Consider the following 14,637-nt stretch of genomic DNA (forward strand, 5'->3'; position numbering starts at 1 on the left):
ATCTGACGTACAAAAGGCCCATGTTCCTTTGGCATTTGAAACAGGCCGATGCTAATTAATTTTGGTATTCATTCACCTTGCTATAACATCACAAAATGTTTCGTTACATGAAACTGGTAGTTAGTGTTACAAATTAGTGCTACGAGATAATGCTACGAATATGCGTAGCAGCTACGCGGCTACGCAAATTTTTCATTTATTGCAAGAATTACCTACATACGTAGTTTGGTGTTTGAAATTGAATATTAAATCACGATTTTTATTCCATTACTCACTTTTTATTGGTTAAAAATTCTAGATTCATTGTTATTTATTACATAACTAAATGTGAATGTGAAAAGATTGGGAATCTTTAAAAATCGAACGAACGTCTTTAAAACAAATATGTCCAAACCGACATCTGCTCCACAATCGCGCTTATGTCCACTCAACCAACAAAAGAGGTAGTCGATTCCATAAACATAGAAAGTGTTAATAAAACTTAAACCAGCTACTTACTTAAAACAAAGAAAAATGTTCTTTAGTACTCAACGAATAAAGACTCATTCACAAAAACGAACTCAATCACCACAATTAAATTGTCCCCTGATAACTTCCATATTTGTCAATTATGACTCCCGATTTTAGCGTGCCGTACAAATTGAAATCCGGTTCTGCATCCACTAATGAAGCCATTGTAGTTCGACCGTACCGGTTTTTACCGTGCAATTAACTCGACAATCCGGGCCGGTGCGGTCGGCTTAATCAGGACTGAACGCTGACACTTGAATGTCGAGGGTTACCTATGATTTTGGGCCACGAACCGTATTTGTACGGGAAATTGTTAGTTCGATAGGGGTGAATTGGGTTTTGTGCCGATACCGCAGCTTTTGTTCTCCGAATGAAAAATTTCGACGAATTTTTGATTGTTGTGTTTTTTTTTCGGGTTGCGGTTCGAACTTTTCGTAGCGTAACGCGTTTGTAATAGTGAAGTGATATGGGGAATGTAGAATAAATGTTTTGTGAAATAGAATTGGTGCAATAGCTGCTGTACCTATTCTCTGCAATTTATATTATATTTATTTATTTTAGATTTACATTAACGACAAACAAAACTAACACATGCCTTAATGGGGATATAACGAATCACGCATCCACTACTCATTTAGAAACGAAGTGTTTTCCTCAATCGTTCCCATCATAATTGCCTCAACAAAAACAGTATGATCCCAAGAAGGGATCAAAATAATAACTTTTTATTTAACTAAGGATTAATATTTCAACCGAACTAGAAATACAAACTTAAAACGTTGAAATCAAACATTTAATTAAAGCTAGGCACTCATGAATTGACGTTCGGATTTTGCGATTTGTGGTCAGTTTCGGCTACCGGATTTTCGCGTGTGTAACCGCCCTTAATTAGGGACGGCCCCTGGCCCACAATCAAAAAGATCTGCTATTTATTTACATAATAAATTGCCTCAAGATGAGGATATAGTTCAATTAGCGGTGATTGCCGAGAAATAAGTTCAAGGTGACCGCATAATTTTACGTCGGAAATGGCCGATGGATTTTGTATATCTTTTGTGGTAAATTTACTTTGATAATGTCAGGGAAATTTGTTTGATGTTGATTAGTGAAAATGTTTTTGAATGTGGCTTAATAAATTCGCTCATGATGATATAATCATATAAGTTTTAATGAGTTTAGTTGCACACTATTTTCTACTCACACGTACTATCTTTGTACTCATAAACGTTTTCATAACATTGTGTGAATACACTGTTAGCCATAACAGAGATTTCTTGTATTACGAAGATTGCTAGCACGGTCATGAAAATGGTATTAGCAACTCTAATTAGTTACATCTCACCAAATATCCTGAACTATACCCTTAGTATGAGTTTGCTTTATGTTTAAAGTAATTGAAACGAAACTCGATTGGCCAGCTCGAATAAATCAACCAATCAGAGCCCGAACAGTGCTTTGTTTCAAACTCGTTCAACGTAAAGCAAACTCGTACTAAGGGCACTGTAGTAAAATAAACCACAACGCACCAGACATCGCTGTAATAAAAATAAATCAACAAACAAAATGCATTACTGTCAGCTAAACAGGGAAAAGACGTCACATATGATTTCACAAGCGCAACTAGCAAAATAAAACTATGTACTATATGGTCCACAACTCATGCAGTCCAACTTTTTTGCCGCCCTGATACGTTCCCTGTTCAACAAACTTTGTACGACGAACGAGTTACTAAAAACAGTATTCTATAGCATGCATGCATACATAGTTTAAACTCCGGTTTTGTAGGTTGCGTACAAACATTTTCTGTTTCGTAGTTTAGAAAATTGTTGTATTATTATGGGAGTAAATAAGAATTTTTGGAACAAACAGTGAAGTAATTTATATTTCAGGTAAATGTCTAATCTACAGAACTATGTATATTATCAGCACTCACTTCGTATATAAGTCACTCAGTAAGAACCAGTAAGAACACCTGAAGAAGAAAAAGAGTGGTGATATAAACATTTACCTTTAAGGAACAGAGAGTAAAGTTCCCTAAGGAAAGGAGGATCAGGCGAGGTGATCGTGGCTGGCGGGCTTTCTGCCCAACAGATATTCATTGAGATTGGGATATTATGACGTCATCCGTTGATTTGTTCATCGATCCTGTATGTGCGACCTTTGTTATCTGTCATTTGTCATGTGTCGCCCACATATCTAGTCTTACTAGTCTGTCGTCGCCGTTTACTTACATAGATACTTAATGATCAATGTTAAGCTAAGGCAGCAGTGACCTCATTCTTACTTGAACTAGTACAGAAAGAAATTTAAATTCATACAATATCACGGAGAGTGTAGCTTTATCTCGTACGTTTAATAATATGGAAAGTAAAAAAATAACCTTATCTTAAAGATTAAGTAAACATTCTCCAAAGTAAGATAGTCAGTGTCAATATAACTAATCTTTTAGATCATTGTGTTTGTTTTTTTTTTTATTAGCTGATATAAAAGAGTTTTTTATTAATTCATAAAATATGACACCTTTTTAACAGTTGCATACTTTTATAATATTTAAGTGTTAGAGAGCCATGCTTCGGCACGAAAGGCCCGACCGACCAAAGTGATACCACGGCCTCACAGAAAACCGACGTGAAACAACGCTTTCGTTGTGTGAGTGAGGTTACCGAAGGCCCAATTACCATTTCCCTTCCCAATCCCCGATTCTCCAACAACCCTTAAATTCCTAACCCCCAAAATCCGGCAACGCCACTGGTGTTTCAAGTGTTCACGGGCGGCGGTGATTTCTTACCATCAGGTGTTCCGTCTGCTCGTTTACCAGCTTATTCCATAAAAATAGCACTTAGAAAAAGTTTATAATAAATCAGCGAAACTTAACTTATTTTTAATTTTAAGCAAAAATAAAATGCATTGCATGATTCCGTAACATAACTGGCTAAAAGAAATCGTACTCACTTTAAGCCGCAAAGCAGTTAGCACTGCAGTATTAAATTGAAGCGTACTTTTTAAAACCGAAGAGTTTTTCGGCTCATTCCGCCGAGCTTCGGAGTGAGGCTTCGAGTACGTTTTGGGAATTATACCGGGGAACGGTTACGTCTAACGAAAACGTTTGGGTATCTTTGGATTATTTTCGCTTAATTCTTTTTGACCCGATTTGTCTAGGTAAGGTTTGTTTAGTAGTTTTAATTGTGACGTGCTTGATAAATGACATTCTGAAGCCTCTTCTATGCTTGCTATATTTTCGTATATTTTGGTTATTGGTGCTAACGAATCGACTCCATATTATTCTATAGGCTATAAAGAATAGAATTTCGACATAAACCCAAAACAAAATAACATAAAAAGTAGCATGAGATACCGGGCTTAATTTATTAATTTGGTAGTTAGTTTTTTCCATTATAACCAGACTGACTCAGCTGAGCAGACTGACTTATTACAGGTTTTAAAACTACATCTTATTTCCTTCAAGAATAGTAGCTGTAAAATGGTACATAATAAAAAACAAATAATAACATTGTTATTTTCAAAATATTCTTAACATAAATATTATATGTCATGTGTATCAACATGTTCTATGATTTTGCTTCTGACTCGGTAAAACATCCCTAGTTTATGTCTCGGTTTATGTACATGATTCTCTTATACATCGTAGTTTGGTCGTACACAACAACGACGTAATTCAAGTCCTTTATGGCTTCATATCATGTGGTTTAAACTTTAATATAAAGTTATACAAGAGGATGGTCCTTAAAACATAAAATTACTCAATCTCCTCGTAATTCGAAGCCAAAGTGCAATGTCCTCCTAATTCCCTCCAAACTGTATTATCTCCAACATTTTTCCAGCACGAAATATCCTTTTATAAATAATAAACATGGTCATACACACTCTAATCCAACTACTACATCTTTGTACCTGCAGTTTATATAAAATTACGCTACCACACATTGGGAAACGAACCTTAAGTGTTTCATTTTAAGGTTGATTGTCGCTTGTGTGTGTGTCATAAGTAGCGCTATAAATTTATTAGACGATGATCCTAGGGGCCGGGGTCCCCAGTTACACAGTCTGTTAGTCAAAAGGCTGTTTACACCCGTAGGTGGTCTTATGCACAATGCACTAGCTTAATTATCTTTGGAACGTAGAGTTAATGAGCTGGAAGAGACATGCGACAATTTGGTTGGTTAGGTACTTGCGAATTAGTGTACGAAAGGCTACCTGTAAAGGAAAAAAAAATGTATGAAGAAACCTATGTTGTTAAGAAACTATAGTGTTGACTTTGTTGCTTTTAGTTTTCGCCATATTATCCTTAATGCTAGCTAAACTCATATCGTCAACTTGAATAGCCTTTAGAGTGTAACAAAAAGGTCACAAATATCAATTTAATTTAAAAGACAAACACGACTTGGTAATGGACATTAAGTTTCAAACTCACATCTCAGTTCTTAACATTTCAACAAATGCTTTTAGTTTCCTTTAGTGCCGAGAGATGGCGCTCTTATACTCAAACATTAGTTCTGTTCACGAGGCGCATCTAGCATTTAGATGTATGGTCACGTGTTAATTATAAACGTAAATACGGTCGTCCGTTTGTTGGATACTTACTCATAAACCAGTACTGCATGCTTTATAATGAAAGTCGTTAGCAGGCTAAATGAAATTTAATGGTCAACATTAAGAGCGTAAACTTCGGTAGTGTTACATTTAATTGACGTTTAGTAGGAGTTCCGTGACTGTACTGCAGTACAAGTTTGGCTTGTGTTTGATGATGATGAGTTATACTGGACCAGTTAATGACTTGAAGAGGTTTGTTTTCGATATAAAATACAAACAATTAAATATATTGTTTAACTATGATCTTTTTACGACCTATCTGAAAGTCCGAATTGACCGGAGGCCTAATTACACCCCTCCCCAATTGCCCTGAAATTTCTAACCTAGAGGCTTTTTTAAAGGGGAAAAACATCATCATCCAGTGACTTCTCCTAGCCTTGGGTGAAGCGAAAAAGAGTTTTAGTCTAAGTCTAAGTAAAGTTTTTCAAATTTCGTGAAAATTGTAAGACTTGAATTTTACCTATACTTTTACCACTATAGATAACTATTTTCTTGTTAATCCATCCATTTGATTGCATAATATTTTTAATAGGTCTAATAAAGTAATCATCTATTTTTTTATAATTTGTATTGTTAACTTAATTTGGTTGATAATGTTATACTATCAAGTAATAACAGAGTAGCTACAGGTTAATTCTTCAAAAGGTACTCGAAGACAATATTCCAAATTACAATTTTCGATTTCTTTTTAAAATACAATAGACCATTTACAATATCTAGCAATTAGAACTAAAGTCTATAACATAATGTTCTATGACAATTGTCGCAATGTCATTGCAATCATAACTAAGACAATTATGTCAATTTATAAGACGTTTTTAAATACAATAAGTCAGTCAGTCAGTCATTTGGTGAAGTTAATTACTCAGTCTGCGGCAATTATTTCGTATGTAGGTTAATGGTTACGAAACTTTTATTTTTAGGTTGAAATCACATTCGGGGGTGAAGTTATTGTATACGATTAGTTATTTATAACTTCGTACATAACTTAATTAAAAAATGCTTAGCGGTAGTTATAGGTTAGTATTGGTCGGTCGTAGTGGGTTGAAGGTCATAGTGACCCGGAGGTTTAAAACGCCCGCTTCTCATGCACGAGGGTGCGGGTTAAGGCGAGGTGAAACCTGCCCAAAGGCAAATACTAATGTGACTTTTTCGAGTTAAAAATACTTTCTAAGATTATTCAGACACCGGTGACAAACGGTGAAGAAAAACATTGTGAGAAAACCTGAACTTATAGTTTCCCATCATTAGTTTAAAATCACCAACACGTATTGAGCAAGCGTGGTGATTAATGCTCAAACCTTCTCCGTGCGAGAAGAAGCCTTCAGTCAGCAGTGGCCACTTATAGGCTGTCGATGTGTGATGTGATGATGATTGGTCGCTACTAGCTAGCCGTCTTATTATATGTTAAAAGTCTGTTATTAATAAAAAAACTAGTATTAATATTAACAAATTCTTTTTGAATTTCAAATTAATAGAATAATAAATGTATTCATTCGTCAAAGCATTCCATAAAAATGATAAATAAACTTCATTCCCATAAATACCTAGATACAACAGAAAAACAAAAATTCTCTTTTTCCGAACGAAATATTCCAATAATTATTATTACAGAGAAACACTGTCACACAATACAATATGGCCGGCAATTAATTCTTATTATAATATTCTCAAGGTAACGGCGAAATATCGATTCATTCCAATTTTCGATTGTTTCATTCGAAATATAATGTGTGGAAGTCACGCTCATTTTCAATGTTAATTTCTATGTTTCTATTGTGAAATTGTTTAGTTTGGGACAATATTATAGAGAATGGTGAAAAGGACTTCGGTAATAATTTAATGGAACTAATTTGGAAATTGACTGCCTCGATTGTTTCATAGTTATTACCTATTCTCCTATTACCTAAACTCGTCTGTTGATTATGTTTATTGTGTTCAATCATCGGGTTAATTCTCGACACTTTTTTTTTGAGTGAAAAAATCATCCAATGTCTTGTCTCGCCTTGGGCGAGGCGAGAGGGAGTGTCAATCTCTTATTGAATAAAAACCACCGCATTCCTACTTCTGCTTTTCGAACCGGAGCCCCGGTTAGCCCGCTAGGTAGACCGCAGCTCCGGGTAATTCTCAATAATACCACGAAATCTTTAATTATAATATTTTTTCTGCTATGTCCTGTTAGTTTAATAGCATATTTCCAATAATGTACTAAAAATACTGTAAGAGAATGGAGATTTTTAACAATAGCTAGTAAATTATTAGTGCTATTATAATATTCAATGATAAATCACTAAAAACAAAACTGTCTCAATCTATGCGAAGAACATCACTAACAGTGACAACCAACATCAAATACGACCAGATACCATAACCAGTTACATATTGCAACCTCAGCGAATTCAATAATCCCTTCCCTAACAAGAGTGTGTTAAACAAATAGCTTAGTCATATAGCATAATGCTAGTTACTTCAAAGGGCACAGCAGGCACTTCATATGACCGCTACAGATTGAAGCCTAAAGGGTTGGTATTGAGGGCACCCTGCTTAGGGGAGAACTGGCTCAAGAGCTCAAAGGAGGCTTTGAGTGATCACAGGATATGTAACCCCATTGCTCTGTGTACTATAGTTGTTTTATAGATATGTGCACAATGTTTGAAGTCAGTAGAAGAAGCACGGTAGTAGAAAATGTGATAATAATTAATGGGGGTTTGCCAATACTTATCTACTCACGGTAGTTTATTTAGCATGCTATTACGTTGTTATTAAAATGTATCCAGTTTGAAAATTTATGCAAACGTTCTCTGGAGACACTAGTAACACCTTTAGTGTTTCGGGTATCCATGTGTGGCGGTGATTGCTTACCATCAGGTGATTCGTCTACTCGTTTACCGGCTTATACTTTAAAAAAACAACTAAAATGGTATCAGGTAAACCGCTTATATACTACTCACTAAATAACTCCGTATATAGGTACTGCATCATGTACCTATGTATCAAAACATTACGCCATTCCGTTCCGCATTAGTAACTAGAACGAAATGCAACAACAAGAGTTAAAACAAAACGTCTTTATAATTGTCTTATTAAGCTTAATTAGTTCCGCGGCAGGATGCAGGCGGCTCTAAAGGATTATTAGAAGGAATTAAAAATGTTACTTAATAACGTCATAACATCTTCAATTTCATGTCATGTGGGCTTTTATAAATAGGTCATTGAACTTACCAGTAATACTCGCTGATTTTGTCAAACATTGTATTAATTTTAAAGTATTCCAATTTAAAATTAAACACGTTTTTGGATAGTCATACCAATTTATTGCAAAAGTTACTTTAGATTGTTTATGCAGTCACTAAAATAGAATCAGGTTTGTGTAAAAAGTATGTGCCGAGAAAAGAAAACGGATTGTACTAATATATTAATTATGTTCAAAGTAATTTTATTGTAGTACAGAATTTCGCTCCAAGTTATAAATAGACTCATTAGGTCCAACTATATAACAACAAACGGTCGTAAACACGTATTGTTAGCGCTTAAATCTCTAAATAATTGTAGTTCCGAGTGTCAATTAGTGACGTCGTAATAACAGCTTATCCGACTTCCATAGAATCGAATCATCGACTTCGCTAATGTACAAAATACGGATAAAGAAAACAAAAGGTTCTCACTAAATGCTCTCTCTTTTGTTACAGATAAAAATCGCTCTGATGTGAAAAGGGAACAAAGATGGACCTTAAATATCTGATCCTAATGATTGCCTTCGCTACAGTCGAAATAAATGTAACTGAGAGTCGACAGAACGACAAAAGACGATGGAAGAACGACAAGATTTACTCACACTACGTTAATATTTGTGATATACAGGACCGAGGGTCCAAAGTTCATTGTTACTGCGAGAGTATAAAGATAAAAACCGCCACAAAGGCCGATTGTTGGGTATTCAACGGCGGGATAGCTGAAGACGATCCGTTCTGGTCCAATTTTTATTCACAACCAAAAATAGAAAAGTTAACATTCAACGTCAGAGCCGACGGCGGATTGACGTACATACCCGCAAAAGTGATCGTTAGGCTGGAACGATTACAGTACCTCAACATCCAGTACGCCAACATCTATAGTATACCATCATTTGCGTTCACCAACTCCACCACGCTCCGGGAAATAACCCTGCCGAAGAACAAAATAGCGAAATTGGAAAAGATGTCATTCGCCCATCTAATAATGCTGTCAAACGTCAGCTTAGTGGAAAATCAGATATCTGAATTGAAACGGGACGTGTTCTACGTCCTACCCAATTTGCAGAGGCTGTATCTGTCGAAGAACATAATTAGCGTTCTCCACGACGGATGTTTCAAACATCTGAACAATCTCATAAAATTGGACCTCGACAACAATCAGTTGACAGTTGTCATTAGGGAAAACTTCCAAGGCCTGTCTAATCTGATCACGTTGGATATGAGAAACAATAAATTAACGATGATAGGGGACCTTGCCTTCGCGGAACTTTGGAGCCTTCAAGAACTTTACCTGGACGGCAACGAAATAGAATTTATATCCGAGAGGGGTTTCGGTGGATTGACTCAGCTGCGAAAACTTTCGCTGGCCGATAATAAGTTGGGGACATTAGACGACGGCGTGCTCGATGATATTCAAAAGTTGAATATTTTGGATTTGAGGAACAATAACTTGGAAACATTGAAACAAGAAGCAGTGCAAAATGTTTTGGAGAACATGAAGTCCAATTATGCGTTAATCTCTTTAGACGGTGAGTTTAATTTTGACAAGTTTGTTCGTCATTCGTCTTTGCTTTCAGTTTTGTAATCCCTAACAAATGTCAATGTACTTTGTAACTGCTGACATTTGTTAAGATAAATACGAATTTTGTTCTTTGTTTCCGCTAACGCTTTTGAACCGTGGCAGGAGTCGAACAAATGAGAACGTCGTGACAACTCGACCTGCTCACATCTTTGTAGGAAAGTTAGAAACAGGAAACAATTTTGTTTGACATTAAAAGGGAAACGTATTGCTTATGTAATGAATAAAGGTATAATTTATGTGAAACGTGTATTACATAATGGACTCATTATAATTAATGCAGTGCTACACGTTTGAGCGAGGATATCATTTAAAATGCAAACTACCGTTTCGAGGGGTCATAAAACGGTAAAAAAACTATCATTAATAACATCTGTGTGAGCGGTTAATTACCGGACCGCAGTGATGTATGCTCCTTCAGTAACCCGTTGGGTAACATATCCCGCGTTGAAAATTAACCGGAATGGTTCAATTAACCGCACGATTAGTTGCCAACGCTATTATGACACGGTTCTTTGGTTATCGTGATGTATTTGTATTTTATAGGTGAGGCGTTAGGAGTGATTGCTTTGAATAAAATCTTATTACATTTTCAGTAGAAGACATTTTTTAGAGATTATTGGTATTTAAAAAAAGTCGGTTTGTAGGTTTCTTGTACAAAACTGCCTCTAAAACATAGAAAAACCATTCTTACAACAGCACAGTCTCATACACTGCGCCACAAACTCCCATTAATCTTCAAACAAAATCTACTTACAACAAACTAACTGGCCAAAAAACACCGTCCACAATCCGCATACTTAAACTGTCCAGAGACGGTAGTACCTCCAACTACAATGAATCAGGTCTTGAAATACTGTGTTTAAGTGCCCTGTGACAATTTAATAGCATCTATATTTTGTTGCGGACTAGATGTTATATTTTCTGCAACTGGCCAGCCATTGCACTCTATGATTTAATACCCTTTGTCCACTGTTAATGTAGTTTTGTTCTGTTAGCTCGTTCGTTGTAGAGATGAACCTACTCCTGTTACACGGGTTTTGGTTTATCAAAGAAATATTCAGTGATGAATATAATAGAGTTCATTTTAATCTGACTCAGGTTTTGTTGGATGGTTCTTCCGCAAAAAGTTAATAGAATTTCATTCTAAGCCAGATTATCAAAATACCCTTAGCAGGAAATTATTTTTTAATCATCTTTCACTGTTTAAAGTAATTCTTTATTTTAGAGACGCCATTTACAAACGCTTTCCTTATATAAAAACAATCTATTTTTATCAATATCATAACACGACTCTTTTCTCCAGGCAATAAGCTGACCTGTGACTGCCGTCTGTCCTGGTTACACAAGCTGCGCAACGAAACGAAAAGCAAACGCGTCAAAGCCTCGCTGTCCCGCCTCAACTGCATCATGGACACTAAGACGAACATAGGTACGTTAAAAATAGAAAAGCCACAAAAAGCTATTCAAGGTTCATACAAAAAGGAGATTGATTATGAAGAAGATGAATTCGAAGAGAAGCATTACGACGATGCGATGCAAGACCAAGAAACCGACAATGATGATACTAAAATTGAGTACAAGAGGAAATTGCTTGAAATACCAACGGAGATGCTTCCTTGTCCGAACCGTTTAATTTACGAGGCATCGTTTTCACCACCCACCCAAGACGAGGTCAAGTACTACAAGACTTCATCAAGCCATATGCTAGTAGCAACAACACTGAACGTGCTACTCACCGCACTAGCAATATTGTAGCGTACAAATTGAAATGTAAATAATTCTGTGATTTTCATTATGCATTTATTATTGAGCTTCATTCATATTATTAAATTCATTACACACGTTATTATTAAAATAGACTTGAATATTGTGAATTTTATTCATAGTTTGAACTTAAATTGTAATTAATTTTCCATTTCGAAGTCGATTGGAATTGATTTGCTTTAGTGAGTGCGATATTTGCTCACGTGTCTTATACAAGTGCAATGCATATACGTGACCTGAGTTTATAGGTACTAGATATTAATACATATTTTCTTATACGTAAGGTCTTTTTTACTAAATTAGTCTTGTATAATCATCTTTTTCACTGATTTCTTTAAGTCTTAGATCTTAGGCTATGTATAGGAATTGATAGATTTAGGTGAATTTGGACCCAAAGAGCTAATGCTGTATATAAAATACACTCATGTAAGTCATATTTTCTCTGTACATAACATTCATGACCTAAGTAAGTTTTGCAGTATACTAAGAATTTTACATTATTACAATTTATGAAAGAATGGTATTTGTTATTGCAGTTAAGTATGGTTAAGAGTGTAAGAACAATGTTGCATGCTTTGAATCAATTTTAATTATTTATCACTTCACCGTAGCATTAAGGAATCAGTGTGAACTTAAATACTTATTTTATATGAACCTCGAGCGCTTTAATGGCATGGCAAAGAACATTAATTGCGGTGAATGAAAATGTAACTTAAGATTTTGAACATAAACTAGAAATTTCAATGACGATGTACCGCAGTCTTGATTTGTACTTACCATGATTTTCATTAGAATTTCAACCATTTGATCATATTTTTAAGAGTTTTTTTTTTCAATTAATTCGTAATAATTATTTGCTATGTCATGTTTCTAAAGCGTGTAGGTCTTAATTTTATCTCAAACATTTGACACATTTTTATTATAAGTGAATAATCATAGAGGCAGCTTGAGGTTGTGATGGTTATCAAAATAATGCTTTCAATAACGTTTGTCCACTACATCACATCTCTTTTTAATTATTTTCTCATTATATTTTACCGAGACTACTCATAAAATTAATACGAAGAATATGTTTTAAGTGGTGTAACTAACCTTACTGTTTTATTGATATAAAAATCAGTCTATATTAAAGCTAGTTCATTGACCTGTATATTGTTTCTTGGCAACAAATGTTCAAAGGCAGCAATATGAGTGATATTCATGCTATCGACGAGTGACTTTCATTATATTTGACCTTGAACTCATTTAAAAAATGTTGCCTAGCTAATAACAGTAAATAATATATTGCTACTTTAGTCATAAATATCAAATTGTTGTCTAGTAAACAGACAATGACAATGAAAATAAATATTGTTTTAAATACTGATTGTTTGGTTGTGTAGTCGCTAGACTGTCGCAGATTAGGAATTTGGGTTTGGACACTTCCAGTATTTTCACAAAATTGAAAAAGAAATTAATAATACTTTGTCCAAGCCAAAGCTTACTTAGCAGTTGTGCTAAGTTCCTATAAAAATCTGGCTTGTTGGTCCAGACAACCAACAAGCCCAACCAACAAGCCAGATTTTTATAGGAATAGATCTAATAATGTCACTGAGTTTAGTCTTACATCCACTGTTCAGAAAAAAAGTCTACATGTGAAACTGAGAGACCTGTTTCTTGTCGTTTTCAAACCAAGGAATTTACTCCAATCAATCCAAAAATAAATCGTTTAACCCTGACATGTCAATAGAAATTATAATTAATAAAGTTTATACATTTCAATTAATTAATCAGCCCTCAACTTTGGGCAAATCCTTGAAATAGAATTCGGTTCGTCACAGACGATGATTGAAAATTGTGTCTCTTCAGCGATTCCCATTAAAACCTAAACTTTGTCAATAGTTTTGAAACGTTTGATTTCTGAATAGATTCGTTAGTTTTTTTTTTCTCTTTCCATTTTATTTTCAAAAGACTGTATTAGACCTAAGAGTTCTTTTTTTATTGTTGAAGTTTTGAATTCATTTTATCGGGTTACATTGTTGTAATATTGGCAGAAGGTCCATTCCGATATTTAGATTTTTTCAAACTTTCTGAAACAGTTGCTTTAAAAACATATATTATTGCATTATTATGCCTTTTTTATAATAAGTATCATTAGACATATTAAATTAACCAAAAATCACGGTTCACTCACGTAAATCGCCGTAGTCGCCGCGTCTGCATACGCTGCTCATGGTGAAGAGTCCTTCTGGTGACTCGAAACTATTAGAGTTTTTCTCCATTGAGTGAATTGTGATTTTTGGTTAAGTAATTTATTATGTTTTTTTTAACATTAAATACATAAGTCGATGCGGGCTATTGGACATTGATTAAAGCCTAAATTAAAACGTTAAACTTGGTGACTAACATGTCTCCAGTACATTAATTAAAAAATCAAAATAACAAGCAGTTTTATAGGCTATTAACCCGTTATTACTAAATTGCCTAAATTGATTTACAAATTACTGTATATTGAGCCATCGTAAGACGTATTTATTTATTTATGCCATACCATACTAATGAAGACATTAGGTGATACTGCTACAGCAGTATGTCAATTTTTTGCTTAGTCATTTAATAGCTACTTACACCAGTTCTTAGCAATTACTTAGAAATAGTTGAAGTACCTAATTATTTAATATTAAATAGTAAGTCTTCAGTTTAGTTTATATTTTACTTTCTATTGTCTTTAAGCTTGTAAGAAAATTATTTAAATTATATAAAATGGACCTTTTGCTACAAAATAAATAGATCTACTTTTATGAATAACATACCAAAGATTTAATTAAACATTTATGGTCGAATATTCAACCACTACCCAAGTACCCATATCAAATCATACGCCCCCACGACACAGGAGAAATCAGGAGAAAAGGTTTTTTTTTAAAACACTGTCTTTTTATTCCACGCCTTTCCTAT

General features: G+C 34.6%; 1 protein-coding gene across 1 annotated transcript in view; it reads left to right on the plus strand.

The window, feature by feature from the left end:
• Positions 1–14,258, plus strand: part of LOC118267788 (connectin-like) — a 50,594-nt gene extending 36,336 nt beyond the window's left edge. Inside the window, exons 2-3 of the mRNA XM_035581977.2 lie at positions 8,811–9,883; positions 11,240–14,258. Of these exons, the coding sequence (XP_035437870.1) occupies positions 8,845–9,883; positions 11,240–11,691 (1,491 nt within the window). The 5' untranslated portion in view covers positions 8,811–8,844 and the 3' untranslated portion in view covers positions 11,692–14,258. The remainder of the gene's footprint in view (positions 1–8,810; positions 9,884–11,239) is intronic.
• The last annotated feature ends 379 nt before the right edge of the window (positions 14,259–14,637 follow it).

The sequence above is a fragment of the Spodoptera frugiperda genome, chromosome 6 (assembly GCF_023101765.2).
Source record: "Spodoptera frugiperda isolate SF20-4 chromosome 6, AGI-APGP_CSIRO_Sfru_2.0, whole genome shotgun sequence".
Taxonomy (NCBI): Eukaryota; Metazoa; Arthropoda; class Insecta; order Lepidoptera; family Noctuidae; genus Spodoptera; species Spodoptera frugiperda.